The sequence below is a fragment of the Sminthopsis crassicaudata genome, chromosome 3, assembly GCF_048593235.1.
Source record: "Sminthopsis crassicaudata isolate SCR6 chromosome 3, ASM4859323v1, whole genome shotgun sequence".
In the NCBI taxonomy this organism is placed as follows: domain Eukaryota; kingdom Metazoa; phylum Chordata; class Mammalia; order Dasyuromorphia; family Dasyuridae; genus Sminthopsis; species Sminthopsis crassicaudata.
Window position 1 is genome coordinate 195,203,206 of NC_133619.1, and position 14,353 is coordinate 195,217,558.

A 14,353-nucleotide genomic window follows, 5' to 3' on the forward strand; every position below is an offset into this window, starting at 1 on the left:
TGAGAACCCCTGTTCTAAAAGATGGTACGTCCCAGATTGTCATCAGCAATAGGGTCACCAGAGTTTTGACATCTTTATTACCCACAGGGAAAGTATGCAAAACTCTTTGCATGTAAAGTATTATAAAATATTATATTAAACTAACTTTGAACTTGGTAATAGATGTGTTTTAATAACTTTTGAGCCTGGTAATGTTTATAGATAAGGACTGAATTTGAACCATCCTTCATTTATAGTTTTCTAGGCACCTGCATTCATCATTTTCTAGGTATAGAAAACGGAATCAAATGGAATAATTCATTAAACACTTTAATTCATCATTTTCTTCTAGCATAGATATTTGAAAAAAAACATGATCATTTTCCAAACATGTAACCAGTTAAAAGCAAGTATTAGTCTAAGAAGAACTAAATAATACAAGATCATTTTACACAGTCCAAAGGAAAAAACAACCAAATTGTCATTTGAAGAATGAGGATAAAGTTATTGCTTTAAAGTAAAGAAAAATCCATAAAGTAAGAAAATAGTGGGTTTTTTGACTGATAGGAAGGGAAAAAAGAAAAATTGTAGTGAAATAGAAACTAAAGGGAGAAAATAAAGACTAAAGGGAGAAAAATTCCCTTCCCAAAATAAGAAGTACATATTGGTCATAGTAATAAGGTGCATCTTCTTTAGAAAACATGACATTTATGTGTGTGAAAAATGTAGACAGGAAAAGTCATTTTAGGCTTCTCTATTCTTTCTTTCTTTATTTCAAATACAAGTGCATAATGTTAAACTTGTCTTGGTTGACATGTCCCATCACATATTAGTCCCCAGAATATAATGAATTTAAATACATTTTAAGAGAATGACTTGTGGATCAAGTCTTCTCTATGACTAGAGTTCTAGATCAACAATAACCAGTATTTTTTTTTTTTTTGCTATTCACCTTGCTCCAAAATAATCAATTCATCGTTATTGATCATGACAGAGAAATAAGGTGAGGATTTTGAGAGAAACTTTTCAAATTGAATGATATCTGAGAGAAATGAAGCATAACAGGTCAAAAAATGCTAAGCCATAGAAAGTCAATTTTCATGATGGTATTCTGACATGGAAACCTTGATGTGCTCAAAGTTTTTATTTTGTTTTGTTTTTAAGCAAATAAGCATCTATACCTTTCTTTTCTCTCTCTTAGGCATACATTTATCAGAGATCTTAATTCTCCTTAATTCTCTAGATGAGTTATGATTATTAGCAAACTGAGATCTAGATCAAATTTAAGTCAATCGAGTTAATGTTTCTTTACATTGCATTTCATATTAAATCCATTGAAATTCCACTGTATTTTTGTATACTTCTAAAATTTAATTCATTTCATTCTATTAAACCTTGTTCAACATCACTTTTAGTTGCAATGAATTTATGAATTATTAAATAGTAACTTTTCACCAAAACTTTTCTAAAATTGGGAATCATAAATGTGTCATATTGCTATATTGTTATAGGATAAAGAGTTCTCATTGGTTCTCATTTAAACCCTTTTTGTCAACTTAGTTGTGTACCTTGTTTCAATCTCTCTAAACCTTAATTTTATTGTCAGAGTATGATTTCTAGATATTTTTTTCTGTTCCATAATTCCACACTCAGATTATAGACAACTGATAAAAGTGAATTACATAGTGAATCCTTTACTATTGAAATGCTTCAAAAAACACAGTTCAGGGAAATTATCTTTTAAAAAACATGGAGAAAAAAAGCAGCTTAAAATTATGCTGAGTTTGATGTTTATGAGCTGGCAATCTGGTTTATCCAGCATTTATTCTATCTTTCTGTCTTTCCTCACTTTTCTTTGATGTGTCTTTTCTGCTCACCTCACTTCACAAGATTTCTGGTTCTCCATGTTTTCCTTATTTGAGGTCATCTCTGAGCTGAAAATGAAACCCATCCCACTATGACTCCTGATGGCTTTCAAGTCAATCTCAAAGAATTTATTCTAGACATCTTCTAACCCCAATTTGACAACTCCACCCAAAAGATTATAGAGAGGTATCCTGGTTGACTTGCTATAGTGACTGAATTGTTGCCTTTAACTTTTCAAAGCTTCTGATATAAGCTCTTTTACAGTTGATAGGTTTAATTATGTAATATGGTCATGAACCTGTGTACTTGTGTCATTTGGATTGGTGAAGACATTTTCCTCTTTAGGGTCTTTTGTCTCTAATGGTCTTAATCAACAGTCTTCTTGATAATAAGATTATTTTTGTAATGTTAGGAGCAAGAGCATAGCACCAAGTAGTGCTCATAGTCATGATAGAATAATTATAAAACTAATTAAAAGGGAATATATATTTCATGAGTCTGATTAAGTCATCCTAATATTTTTGAATATATAAATTATTATTCACTTAATGAGTTATCCTACTCAAATAATATTATTTTAAACCTGACCCTAGTATTTTTTTATTCAGTTCACATCTATCTTGATATATCTTTAATTTCTCTTGTTGAGTTATAATTTACTTATTGCATGTTCTATAGCTTCACTAGTCAAATTATGATTTATTTTCTAAAAATGTTGCTTAAAATTATGCAACTTAATTAATATAAATAGAAGAAGGCAATGTGATGGTGTGGCAAAGAAATCACTTTGCAAAGAATGTAAGTTCAAATCCTAGTTTAGTCACTTATTACCCGTGTGATTTTGGGCAAGTAACAACCTTTCTGAGTCTTACTTTTCTCACCTGTGAAGCAGTTAGACAATATAACCTCAGATCTCACTTCTGGTTCAAACTATATGATCCTAGAAGACATGGGATGGCTAGACATGGTACTTTCTTTATTGTTATGGGATATATATATATATATATATATATATATATATATATATATATATGTATATATATATATATATATACACATATATATACATATATGTATATATACATATACATACATATACATATATGTATATATATACACATTTTTAAAAATAGTATTGCTATCCACAGAAATCCAAATTAAAAAAATGATATATATACATATATGTGTATATATGTACATATATACACATATGTATACATATATGTATACATATATATGAGTGTATATATGTATACATATATGTGTGTATATATACATATACATATATACACATATATGTATATATATATATATATCATTTTTTAATTTGGATTTCTGTGGATAGCAATACTATTTTAAAAAATGGAATCTAGATGACATGATGGTATACTTAGAGAACCCTAAAGACTCTGCTAAAAAGCTATTAGAAATAATTCAGAATTTTAGCAAAGTTGCAGGATACAAAATAAATCCACATAAATCCTCAGCATTTTTATACATTGCCAACACAATCCAAGAGCAAGAGATACAAAGAGAAATTCCATTCAAAATAACGGTCGATAGTATAAAATATTTGGGAATATATCTACCAAAGGAGAGTCAGGAATTATATGAGCAAAATTATGAAACACTTGCCACAAAAATAAAGTCAGATTTAAATAATTGGAAAGACATTCAGTGATCCTGGATAGGACGAGCAACTATAATTAAGATGACAATACTCCCTAAAGTAATCTATTTATTTAGTGCTATACCAATCAGACTTCCAAAAAACTATTTAAATAACCTAGAAAAAATAACAACAGAATTCATATGGAACAACAAAAGGTCGAGAATTTCAAGGGAAGTAATGAAAAAAAAAAATAAGTGAAGGTGGTCTAGCTGTACCTGATCTAGAACTATATAATAAAGCAACAGTCACCAAAACCATTTGGTATTGGCTAAGAAATAGATTAGTTGATCAGTGGCATAGGTTAGGCTCACAGGGCAAGATAGTGAATAAAAATAGCAATCTAGTATTTGACAAACCCAAAGATCCCAAATTTTGGGATAAGAATTCATTATTTGACAAAAACTGCTGGGAAAACTGGAAATTAGTATGGCAGAAACTAGGCATGGACCCACATTTAACACCACATACTAAGATTAGATCAAAATGGGTCCAAGATTTAGGCATAAAGAACGAAATCATAAATAAATTGGAGGAACAAGGGATGGTTTACCTCTCAGACTTGTGGAGGAGGAAGGAGTTTGTGTCCAAGGGAGAACTAGAGACCATTATTGATCACAAAATAGAACATTTTGATTACACCAAATTAAAAAGTTTCTGCACAAACAAAACTAATGCAAACAAGATTAGAAGGGAAGTAACAAATTGGGAAAACATTTTTACAGTTAAAGGTTCTGATAAAGGCCTCATCTCCAAAATATACAGAGAATTGACTTTAATTTATAAGAAATCAAGCCATTCTCCAATTGATAAATGGTCAAAGGATATGAACAGACAATTTTCAGATGATGAAATTAAAACTATTTCCACTCATATGAAAGAGTGTTCCAAATCACTATTGATCAGAGAAATGCAAATTAAGACAACTCTGAGATATCATTACACACCTGTCAGATTGGCTAAGATGACAGGAACAATAACTATGAATGTTGGAGGGGCTGTGGGAAAACTGGGACACTGATGCATTGTTGGTTGAGTTGTGAAAGAATCCAACCATTCTGGAGAGCAATCTGGAATTATGCCCCAAAAGTTATCAAACTGTGTATACCCTTTGATCCAGCAGTGCTACTACTAGGCTTATATCCCAAGGAAATACTAAAGAAGGGAAAGGGACCTCTATGTGCCAAAATGTTTGTGGCAGCCCTTTTCATAGTGGCTAGAAGCTGGAAGATGAATGGATGTCCATCAATTGGAGAATGGTTGGGTAAATTATGGTATATGAATGTTATGGAATATTATTTTTCTGTAAGAAATGATCAACAGGAGAAATACAGAAAGGCTTGGAGAGACTTACATCAACTGATGCTAAGTGAAACGAGCAGAACCAGAAGATCATTATACACTTCAATAATGATACTGTACGAGGATGTATTCTGATGGAAGTGGAGAAGAGCTAATCCAATTCCAACTGATTAATGATGGACAGAATGAGCTACATCCAGAAAAGGAACACTGGGAAATGAGTGTAAACTGTTACCTTCTGAATCCAATTCTTCCTATGCAACAAGAAATTCGTTCTACACACATATATTGTATCTAGAATATATTGTACTATATTTCACATGTATAAGACTGCCTGCCATCTGGGGGAGGGGGTTGGGGGAGGAAGGGAAAAAAATCTGAACAGAAGTAAGTGCAAGGGATAATGTTGTAAAAAATTACCCATGCATATGTACTGTCAAAAAAAAGTTATAATTATAAAATAAAATAAAAATTAAATAAACAATAAAAAAATTTTAACAATGGAATCTAAATGGTGGAAAGATATATTTTTATAGATTTTATCTTTGATTGCATATTATCTTTATGTTTGCACATTAAGGGAAGTATTTTACTCTTATGTATTGCAATAATATGGTTTTAAAGAATTAAATTCTTTATTCAACTTTCCTGTCTAATGAAGATGAAGTATAATGCTACATAGTCAATATAAGGGCAATAAAAACTAATGATTATGATGTCTCTACATGAACTAATGTCAAAGTTTTGTGTACAAATGCACAACATTTTGGTAATAATAATGGGGGAGACTTTCAAAAAACTTCATTTAGTATTTTTAAATTTCACATTATAGCAATGTTAGTCATTAAATATTTCTCCACTATTGTCTTCTTTTTGTAGCTTTTTGTATCTTTAATAAGAATATTCATTTACTGCTGATTATACAAGTTGCTGGAAATAAGTATGTTCTCTAATTTTACATATTCTTTTAACCCCCTTCAGGCAGCCAAGGGCAGTTTCCACTGACACAGAATGTCACAGTTGTTGAAGGTGGAACAGCAAATTTGACCTGTAGGGTTGATCAAAATGATAACACCTCCCTCCAGTGGTCAAATCCAGCTCAACAAACTCTATACTTCGATGACAAGAAAGGTGAATATGTTTTCTTTTAAATATTTTAATCATAATCTGAAATATTCTAATCATAATAAATTTATTTTCCTGAGATGACACAAATTATTTCTTTTGATTACCAAACTGCTGTTAAGTGTATTTAAACATGTTAAATATTAAATACTTTAGTTTGCAAGTCATAAACTCTAAAGATAACTTGATTTCAACTTTTTAATAAAATAAACATTGCTAATTTTATTTTTAATATTTCTTTTTCTTCATCAGCCTGTTAACTTTTGGTTTCTTTCTCACAAATTACTTAAACACAGACTAAAAATTTTAATTCCCAGGGATTATTTTACCATAATTTGCAAAAGTCTTTTATTAAACTGAAATGACAATTAAAATATTATATATAACATGGCATGATTAAATGATTTGATTCTCCTTATTTGTGTCTAGAAAGAAAAATCTCTTATTGAGGACTTGCCATTATGAATTTAATTTCAAACTATTAAGTGGGATATTGCATTTACTTAATATTGAGCTGGACTTTATTAATTGTTTTAGTTTTCCTAATTGAATGATACATAGATGTGTTTAGACTAGTCAGAGAATCAAATAAAATCATTTTATTTCCCTTTCTGCTGACATAAATTTGGGGGAAAAAATTTCTAAACCTCTGTGATTTTGATTGGGAGGAACTAAAATGTTTTACAAAATACTGTGAATTTTCACAGTTAGTACTTATTCCAAATATTAAATGTATTTTTTAGAACATGGTCATTGACTTAATAATTGACTTAAAATTTAAAAATTATTTTAAAATTATATTTAACACTGAAGAAGCATGATGATGTTTTATTATACCTAGCCCTAAAATCTTAGGTTCTTTTAAGACTTTGCAGCTGATTTTTATCTTATTTTTATTTTTAAAAAATTATTTTTGCTGAGGCAATTGGGGTTACTTAACAAGTCACTTACTTGTCCAGGATCACACAGCCAGGAAGTGCCAAGTGTCTGAGGCCAGATTTGAACTCAGTTCTTCCTAACATCAGGGCTGGTACTCTACCCACTACACCAAGTAGATGTCCTTTTACAGCTGATTTAAAAATAATAATCATAATAATAATATAGGTATATTTTCTTTACACACAAAATCCAGCCTTTTTGATATTAATATTCATATTAAAACTACAATGTTCTATAAATTAACAGTTTCATAATTATAGAAATTAGTGTCCTTTGGAGGGTAATAGTTAAAAATGGAACAGAATCATGATATTTATAGCTTACTTTAAATGTTAAGGATGCTATAAGACTTTGATTAAAGGTGCATGATTGAGATTTTTTTTCTTCTTTATATATCATCATTTCTGTCTAACAAGTATGAAAGTCACAGACATAGACTTTAAGTTGGAGAATACTTTAAAATGATTTGTAAATGAATACAAATGAATATGTATATTAAGTTTAGCTAAAAGTATACCACATTAACTTTACTCTAATTTTAACCCAATTTATGAGCTGAGTGGATTTTAGCAATAAAGTGAGTATTTTAATATCTAAATCTGCAATTACTAAGCAAAGGCAAATTTTATCATATACATGAAATTCTCGGGTATATAAAATTATAAAGAAACATTTTTGGGGAAAAAGATAATATTATCTCCTCAAACTTTAATTAATTGCTTAGGAATTTTTTGAAGTGGGATTTTTCATATGATTCTACCTGGACTGTAGATGCTTTATAATTTTTAAAATCCCCATCAGTAAATTTTATATTCAAGGTAAAATTGTGCTGCTGCTGTTCATCCCTTGTTTTTGAAGAAGAGAAAAATATATTACTTTTCTTAAATGTTTCTATTTCGAATGTTTTGCAGATGTTCTGTGACTTAAATGGGTTTGTCATATCCTAGAAATATTTATGTACATTTCAAATTTAATTGGAAAGTTGTATTAAAAAAAAAGGATAAAAGGTTCCAAAATAAATTGATGATGTTTTTGGAAGCTTATTACTGGAAGCCTTTCGCCTTTCATTTCTAATTCCTACTACTATTCAAAGTTATTATTCTATAAAATTTCACATTTGGTTCCATCCCAATTGAGATATGTATTGAGAGAATTCAATTTCTTCAGAGGATTCATTAATTGTGCTAATCAAGACCTACCTATAGATTGCAGTAGAATCTTCACTTAAAATTCTGACTTTATCTTTCAGTGGCATAGAGCACTATTACATATATGGGGGGAAAAATGGGTTCCTGAGAGTATTCACAGTTGCTGCTGCTTCCAGAAGCCAGGAGAGTACTTTTATCATCCCTTTAGTTAATGTGCAATTGTATTTCAGAGAGTTAGTTACACTATATAGTTCAATGGTTCAGGAGGCTTCTGCACAAGAATCAGGGCATTGATTGGGTCTTCCTAGAGGAATCATCGATTCATTTGAAACCTAGTTTTTGCGGAAAGTGAAAGTGAGCTGAACACCCATTCCTCGGATTGAGAATGATAGAGAGAATTTTAAATTTCTGAGTATACTTGCAATTGCATTTTGATAGGGACCTAATGATAAGTTTTCTGGAGGGAAATTAATCATAATATATGATAATTATTCTTAGGAGGATAAATGAAAAGTGGTGGATAGGAATGCATGACTTTGCTATGTTGTCTAGTAGACACTTTGTGAGTTTCCTGCTCTGAAAGTTCTGCCCCTCTAGGCCTAATAAATTCTTTCAGTCTTCAGCTTTTCTTTGTCCTTAACTATGTACATGCTCTCTATTATATTCTGTTAATGATGCTATACTAGCCTTTTGATATTATCTTAAATCCCCCCTAAATTAAAATTTTGCTCTACATGTTTTATTCAAGATGATATCCAAATTAGAAGGGGAGCCCCAAAACTCTTTTTTTTTTGTTTCTCTCTGACTTTGGGGATGAGCCATGAGATAGAGCACTTGAGAAGCTCCTTGAAGGAGAAATCCTCCTTGAACCCTGCTTCTGTGAGACCCGCTCCATGGAATCAAGATAAAAGTGGTTTATCTAAGTGGGGTTAGATGACTCCAGAGCTGGAGAATTCCAACCCTATTGAATTAAAGACTCATTCAATTCTATTCAAATTCCAGCTCAAGCTTCAACAGCCCTCATCAAGATTAAACCCCAGCTTGTACCCAAGGCTTCTATTATAAAAAAGAGCCAGTTTAGGGCTCAATCCTTGCAGAGGACCTAACATTCCATGTCATGCATAGCAGAAACCTCTGCCTGCTGTGATATTCCCTCTCAGTGTTATCCTCTCTTTATCTTTCTTACCTTTTTCTTTAACAAGATTTTATGCCTTTCTGTTGGGATTTCTCCACTAGAAACTTTATATCTCTCTGCCAGGACCTTGCCATTAATTCAGTCTTTCTATTCATGTATAGCAAAGGCTGACTTCCCAATGCCAGGAATAAATTTCTTTTTATCAGTCTAGCTTTTAGGGATCGTAAATTCCTTTTCAAAGAACTTCTGTGCCACCAGAAAGGGGGTTCCCACAACTCCCTATCCTGTGCTGAATCCTAAGGGAATTTGGTTCTCTGAACTCTGAAACACTAACCTCATCATATAACTCCCTGACCACTAGGAACCCTAATCTCATCACAAATAGTAGTCACTTATCAGAAACCAGTCAGGTTAACAAATATGACTGAAGGGATACTGTCCAGAGTCCAATTCATGAAGGAATAGAACAAAAAAACAAAGGTCCAGGAATCTGTCTCCAAATGGCCAAAAGACAAAGGGAGAATATGGAGAATTGACCCATGAAGAATGTGTCTATGTCTTGATAGGTAGGAGGTCAGAGAAGTAAACTGAAGAGAAGAGTAAAAAGAAGGTTAGGATCCTTTCTTTTTACCTGGTGAGCAGAAAGCCAGATATAACTGTAGAGAATTGTTAAACCTCTAGGAGTCTATGCCTGGATATAGAAGAGACAGGGATTTGTATGTTGGTGTAGAGGAAGCAAGCAAGGTTGTCCAAATGCCAAGATAGAAAAAACAAAAAAGGCAAAAAAAGCATGAAGTCATATATATACATATATAAGCAATATCTTCCCCTCTTGAATGAGAATGGAATATTAGCTAAAAGATCCTTTCTCCAGCCTCTCCTTTACCTTTCTTCCTTTTCCCCTTTAATTTTCTTTCTCATAACTATCTGAAAGGAATACCTGATTATGTAGCAGCATGCACAAGAGCAAATAAAATAAATACAAAAATAAATTACAAAGAAGCAAAATCTGCCATACTTGTCCCAACAAACACCCCTTCTACACAGCAAGGTGAGATGGTTCTAGAATAGATGTAGCCATTGTTGTATTCACTAATTTTCTGTCTCCTTTTCTGTTTTCACCACAAACCTTCCACATTTATTAAATTTAGTAGCTAAGCACTTTGGGAGACATAGTGTATTCAGAAACAAGAAAGCTAGAAAAGGGGGAGGAGAGGTCTTTGAAACACAAGCTGAAAGCAGTTAAGACAATAGAAATAGGAAAAAAAAGTCAATTAAATCATTGAGTTTGTTTCTAGGGCAGTGTAGGGGAAACAACTGAAGTGATGTTATCTTAATGTTTGGAAAAGAACTTTCAAGTCCTATCTATTGTTGGAAGGGGGGAAGTTAAATGCTGTTAGTAAGACTCTTTTCATATACATAACTATTCTTTTTTACACATATTCCATATATTTTTATGGGACTGATATATTTCAATATTGATAGCAAGCATGTTCTGGCAGATTGTTCCCAAATGCATTGCACTCTCATTGGTTCATAGATTTGGAGCTTGCAAGCCTTTATTTGAAAATAGAAATATAATGTGAATAGGCATATCAGAGAAATCTGTGATTTTGTCAAATGTAGGTGGCTAAGAGACAAATCCTTCCCCTTTCATTCACATTCATCTAGAATTTTATAGCTAAATCCCAGAGGTTTTCCTGAGATTAGTAGTTCAAATTATTTGCCCAGTATCAAGTGGCTAATAAGTATCAGAGGCATGATTTGAAATCAGTATTTTTTTCTTTTTGTTACCAAGCTTAGAACTCTAGCCATCATGCCATGATGATTTTATATATCAAGTGTACCTAATTATGTCACTTTCCAGTAAGCCTGGAAATGATTTCTATTCATGAAATGTATAGTCTAGCTAAGATGACTTCTTGAATGGCCTTCCATTTCCTTTTTGTCTTGGAATAGTCTGTTTTCCATGTGCAATATACTTCCTCTTTATTTCAATTTCTTATGATTCCTACCTTCCTTCAAAATTTTGATTGAATGCTACCTCTTACATGAGACCTTTTTGAAACATTTCTGATACTACTGCCTCACTCAAAAAAAAAAAACAAAAAACAAACACTTATGTTTATTTTGAATATATTTTTATTTGCCTATGTGTATATAAGTTGTTTCTTAAATAGAATGTAGTCTTATTAGGGGCAAAGTGTGCTTTGTTATTTTTTATTTTGTATTTCCAGGGTATCTTGGTTTACATCATGCCTCTGTCATTCATTATCTATATTACTTTAGATAAATCATTTTGCTTCTTTGGGCTTTTTTCTCCCATTATAAGACAAGAGGCATGGATTAAAGTTTCTCTAGCTTTAAATTTATGATTCTATAATCTTAATTTTAGTAGCTTTTCCTAATAAATCACATACAAAAATACACATAAAAGGAAGAGCAATAAAACTAAGGGTCATGAGAGTGTAAAGAGATATAACAAGTATTTAAAGAAATGACCAAAAAAATATGGAGAACTGAAATGGAGGTTGTAACTTGTAATGAAAAAACTTTGAGGAAGATAGCACAAGGCAAAAAAAAAGATGTATCTTTTCTTTTTATTATTATTAAAGCTTTTTATTTTTTAAAACATATGCATGGATAATTTTTCAACAATGATCTTTGGGTTCCAAATTTTCCCCTCCTTCCTTCCCTCTACCTTCATCTCTAGATGGCAAATAATCCAATATATATTATGTATGTTAAAATATATGTTAAATCCAATATATGAAAACATTTATACAATTATCCTGCTGCACAAAAAAGATCAGATCAAAAAGAAAAGAAAATGAATAAGAAAACAAAATACAAATGAACACAATAAAAAGTGTTGCCATTCTTATTATATCACAGCATAGGGAAGTTCTCATGGCTTATCTCTGGCATTTTTTTTCAGCTCTTGAGTCCCTGAATTCTGAAATATATTACCCCAAAATACTTTCTCTTGACACCACTACAATATATTAAGGTATTCCTTAAAGATATTTTAAAGTGACAAATAGCTATAGCTATATTTTATAAATATAGACTTTTGGGGAAGTTCTCTAACTTGTATACATAAAGGAGAAATACATGTTTTGAAATATACTGAAGTAGATAAAATATTCTAGGACAAATAACAATTTCATATTTTCCTACCAAAGAAAAATAAGGGATGAAATTTATATCTATTAAGTATATGTAGAGTAATATGATCGTATGTGTATGAATACACATGTGTGTTGTGTACATATACACATATAAGGCATAGACACAGGTGTGTGCATATGCATATGTTGATATGCCAATTTGTGTCAAATAACCATATGGAGTGGGGGAGAGAAATTTATACAATAATTTTGTTGCATATTTAAATAGGAATAGATTTGCAGATTACAGATAAATCATCTTTTTAAAATTATATGATGTAACTGAAATGCTTGTTTATTCGACAAATAAAAACAAATTTTTTAGAATTGTATCTATTTTATAGTCTGAAATACACACAATAAAGGGTAGTGATGGGTTTCCCCTTCATGTTGCTTTTGTTTTGGTAAACATAATTTTATTTTTGTTTTCTTCCCTTTTTTGTTTTAGAAAAAAAAATATTAAAGGTTCCTTCCCTTTCCTTTCTCCTCCTTTTATAGTTTTTTTTTTAATCTTTTCTGAGAGGTGAGAAGCTTTGAAATTCTCTTGCTTTTCTGCCTAATCAATAGTCCCCCAAAGTACAATCAAAAAGAATTTTTCAAAGATACATCTTTTTGATTGAGGCCAGTTTCAATGATCTAATGAAGAGAGCTATCTACATCTGGAGAGAAGACTGAAGGAACTGAGTGTGTATCTTAATATAACATTCTCACTCTTTTTGTTGTGTTCATTTGCATTTTGTTTTCTTATTCATTTTCTTTCCTTTTTGATCTGATCTTGTTTGTGCAGCAAGATAAGTGTATAAATGTTTACTTATATTGGATTTAACATATATAACATATATTGAATTGCTTGCCATGTAGGAGAGGTGGGGGGGGGGGAAGAAAGGAAGGGGAAGCTCTAGGTTTATGCCATGAGTTCTTACCCAAAAGACAGGATGGAGTTGGGGACTCCTTTTTTTTCTTCTCTGTGTTAGCTATGCAGGCAAATTTCTTCATTATGTTTTGATTTCAAATTAGATCTACTTACCTAGTATATGCCACTTTGGCCAATAGAAAAGCTAAGCTGTGTGTGTGTGTGTGTGTGTGTGTGTGTGTGTGTGTGTGTGTGTGTGTATGTGTGTCTGTGTTATTTAATGCTTACACATAGTAAATAAACTCTTCTATATGCTAGAAGGATGAAAGTTTTGATCACAGGGAGATGATCTAAGAACTTGGGGCTATCAACTTAAAGTAGAAAAGCAATGTTCAATTATACATTCTTGGCGCATGAATTTGGGAATCAGCTGAATGTTGGAGGGAATGTGGGAAAACTGGGACACTGATGCATTGTTGGTGGAGTTGTGAACAAATCCAACCATTCTGGAGAGCAATCTTGAATTATGCCCAAAAAGTTATCAAACTGTGTATACCCTTTGATTCAGCATTGCTACTACTGGGCTTATATCCCAAAAAAATACTAAAGAAAGGAAAGGGACCTGTATGTGCCAAAATGCTTGTGGCAGCCCTTTTTTTAGTAGCTAGAAACTGGAAAATGAATGGATACCCATCCATTGGAGAATGGTTGGGTAAATTGTGGTACATTAATGTTATGGAATATTACTGTTCTGTAAGAAATTACCAGCAGGATGAATACAGAGAGGCTTGGAGAGACTTACATCAACTGATGCTGAGTGAAATGAGCAGAACCAGGAGATCATTCTACACTTCAACAATGATACTGTATGATGATGTATTCTGATGGAAGTGGATATCTTCGACAAAGAGAAGATCTAATTCAGTTCCAATTGATCAACAATGGACAGAATCAGCTACACCCAGAGAAGGAACACTGGGGAATGGGTGTAAACTGTTTGCATTTTTGTTTTTCTTCCCAGGTTATTTTTACCTTCTGAATCCAATTCTTCCTGTGCAACAAGAAATTCGGTTCTGCACACATATATTGTATCTAGGATATATTATAACATATCTAACATGTATAACACTGTCTGCCATCTAGGGGAAGGAGTGGAGGGAAAGAAGG

The 14,353-nt window shown here is 31.8% G+C and overlaps 1 protein-coding gene across 3 annotated transcripts in view; it reads left to right on the forward strand.

The window, feature by feature from the left end:
- The window catches only part of CADM2 (cell adhesion molecule 2), a 1,499,715-nt gene that overhangs the window by 1,151,658 nt on the left and 333,704 nt on the right, over nucleotides 1-14,353 (forward strand). For all 3 annotated transcript variants that reach the window (XM_074299789.1, XM_074299790.1, XM_074299791.1), the window contains one exon: nucleotides 5,798-5,947. In XM_074299789.1, coding sequence (XP_074155890.1) covers nucleotides 5,798-5,947 — 150 coding nt within the window. The remainder of the gene's footprint in view (nucleotides 1-5,797; nucleotides 5,948-14,353) is intronic.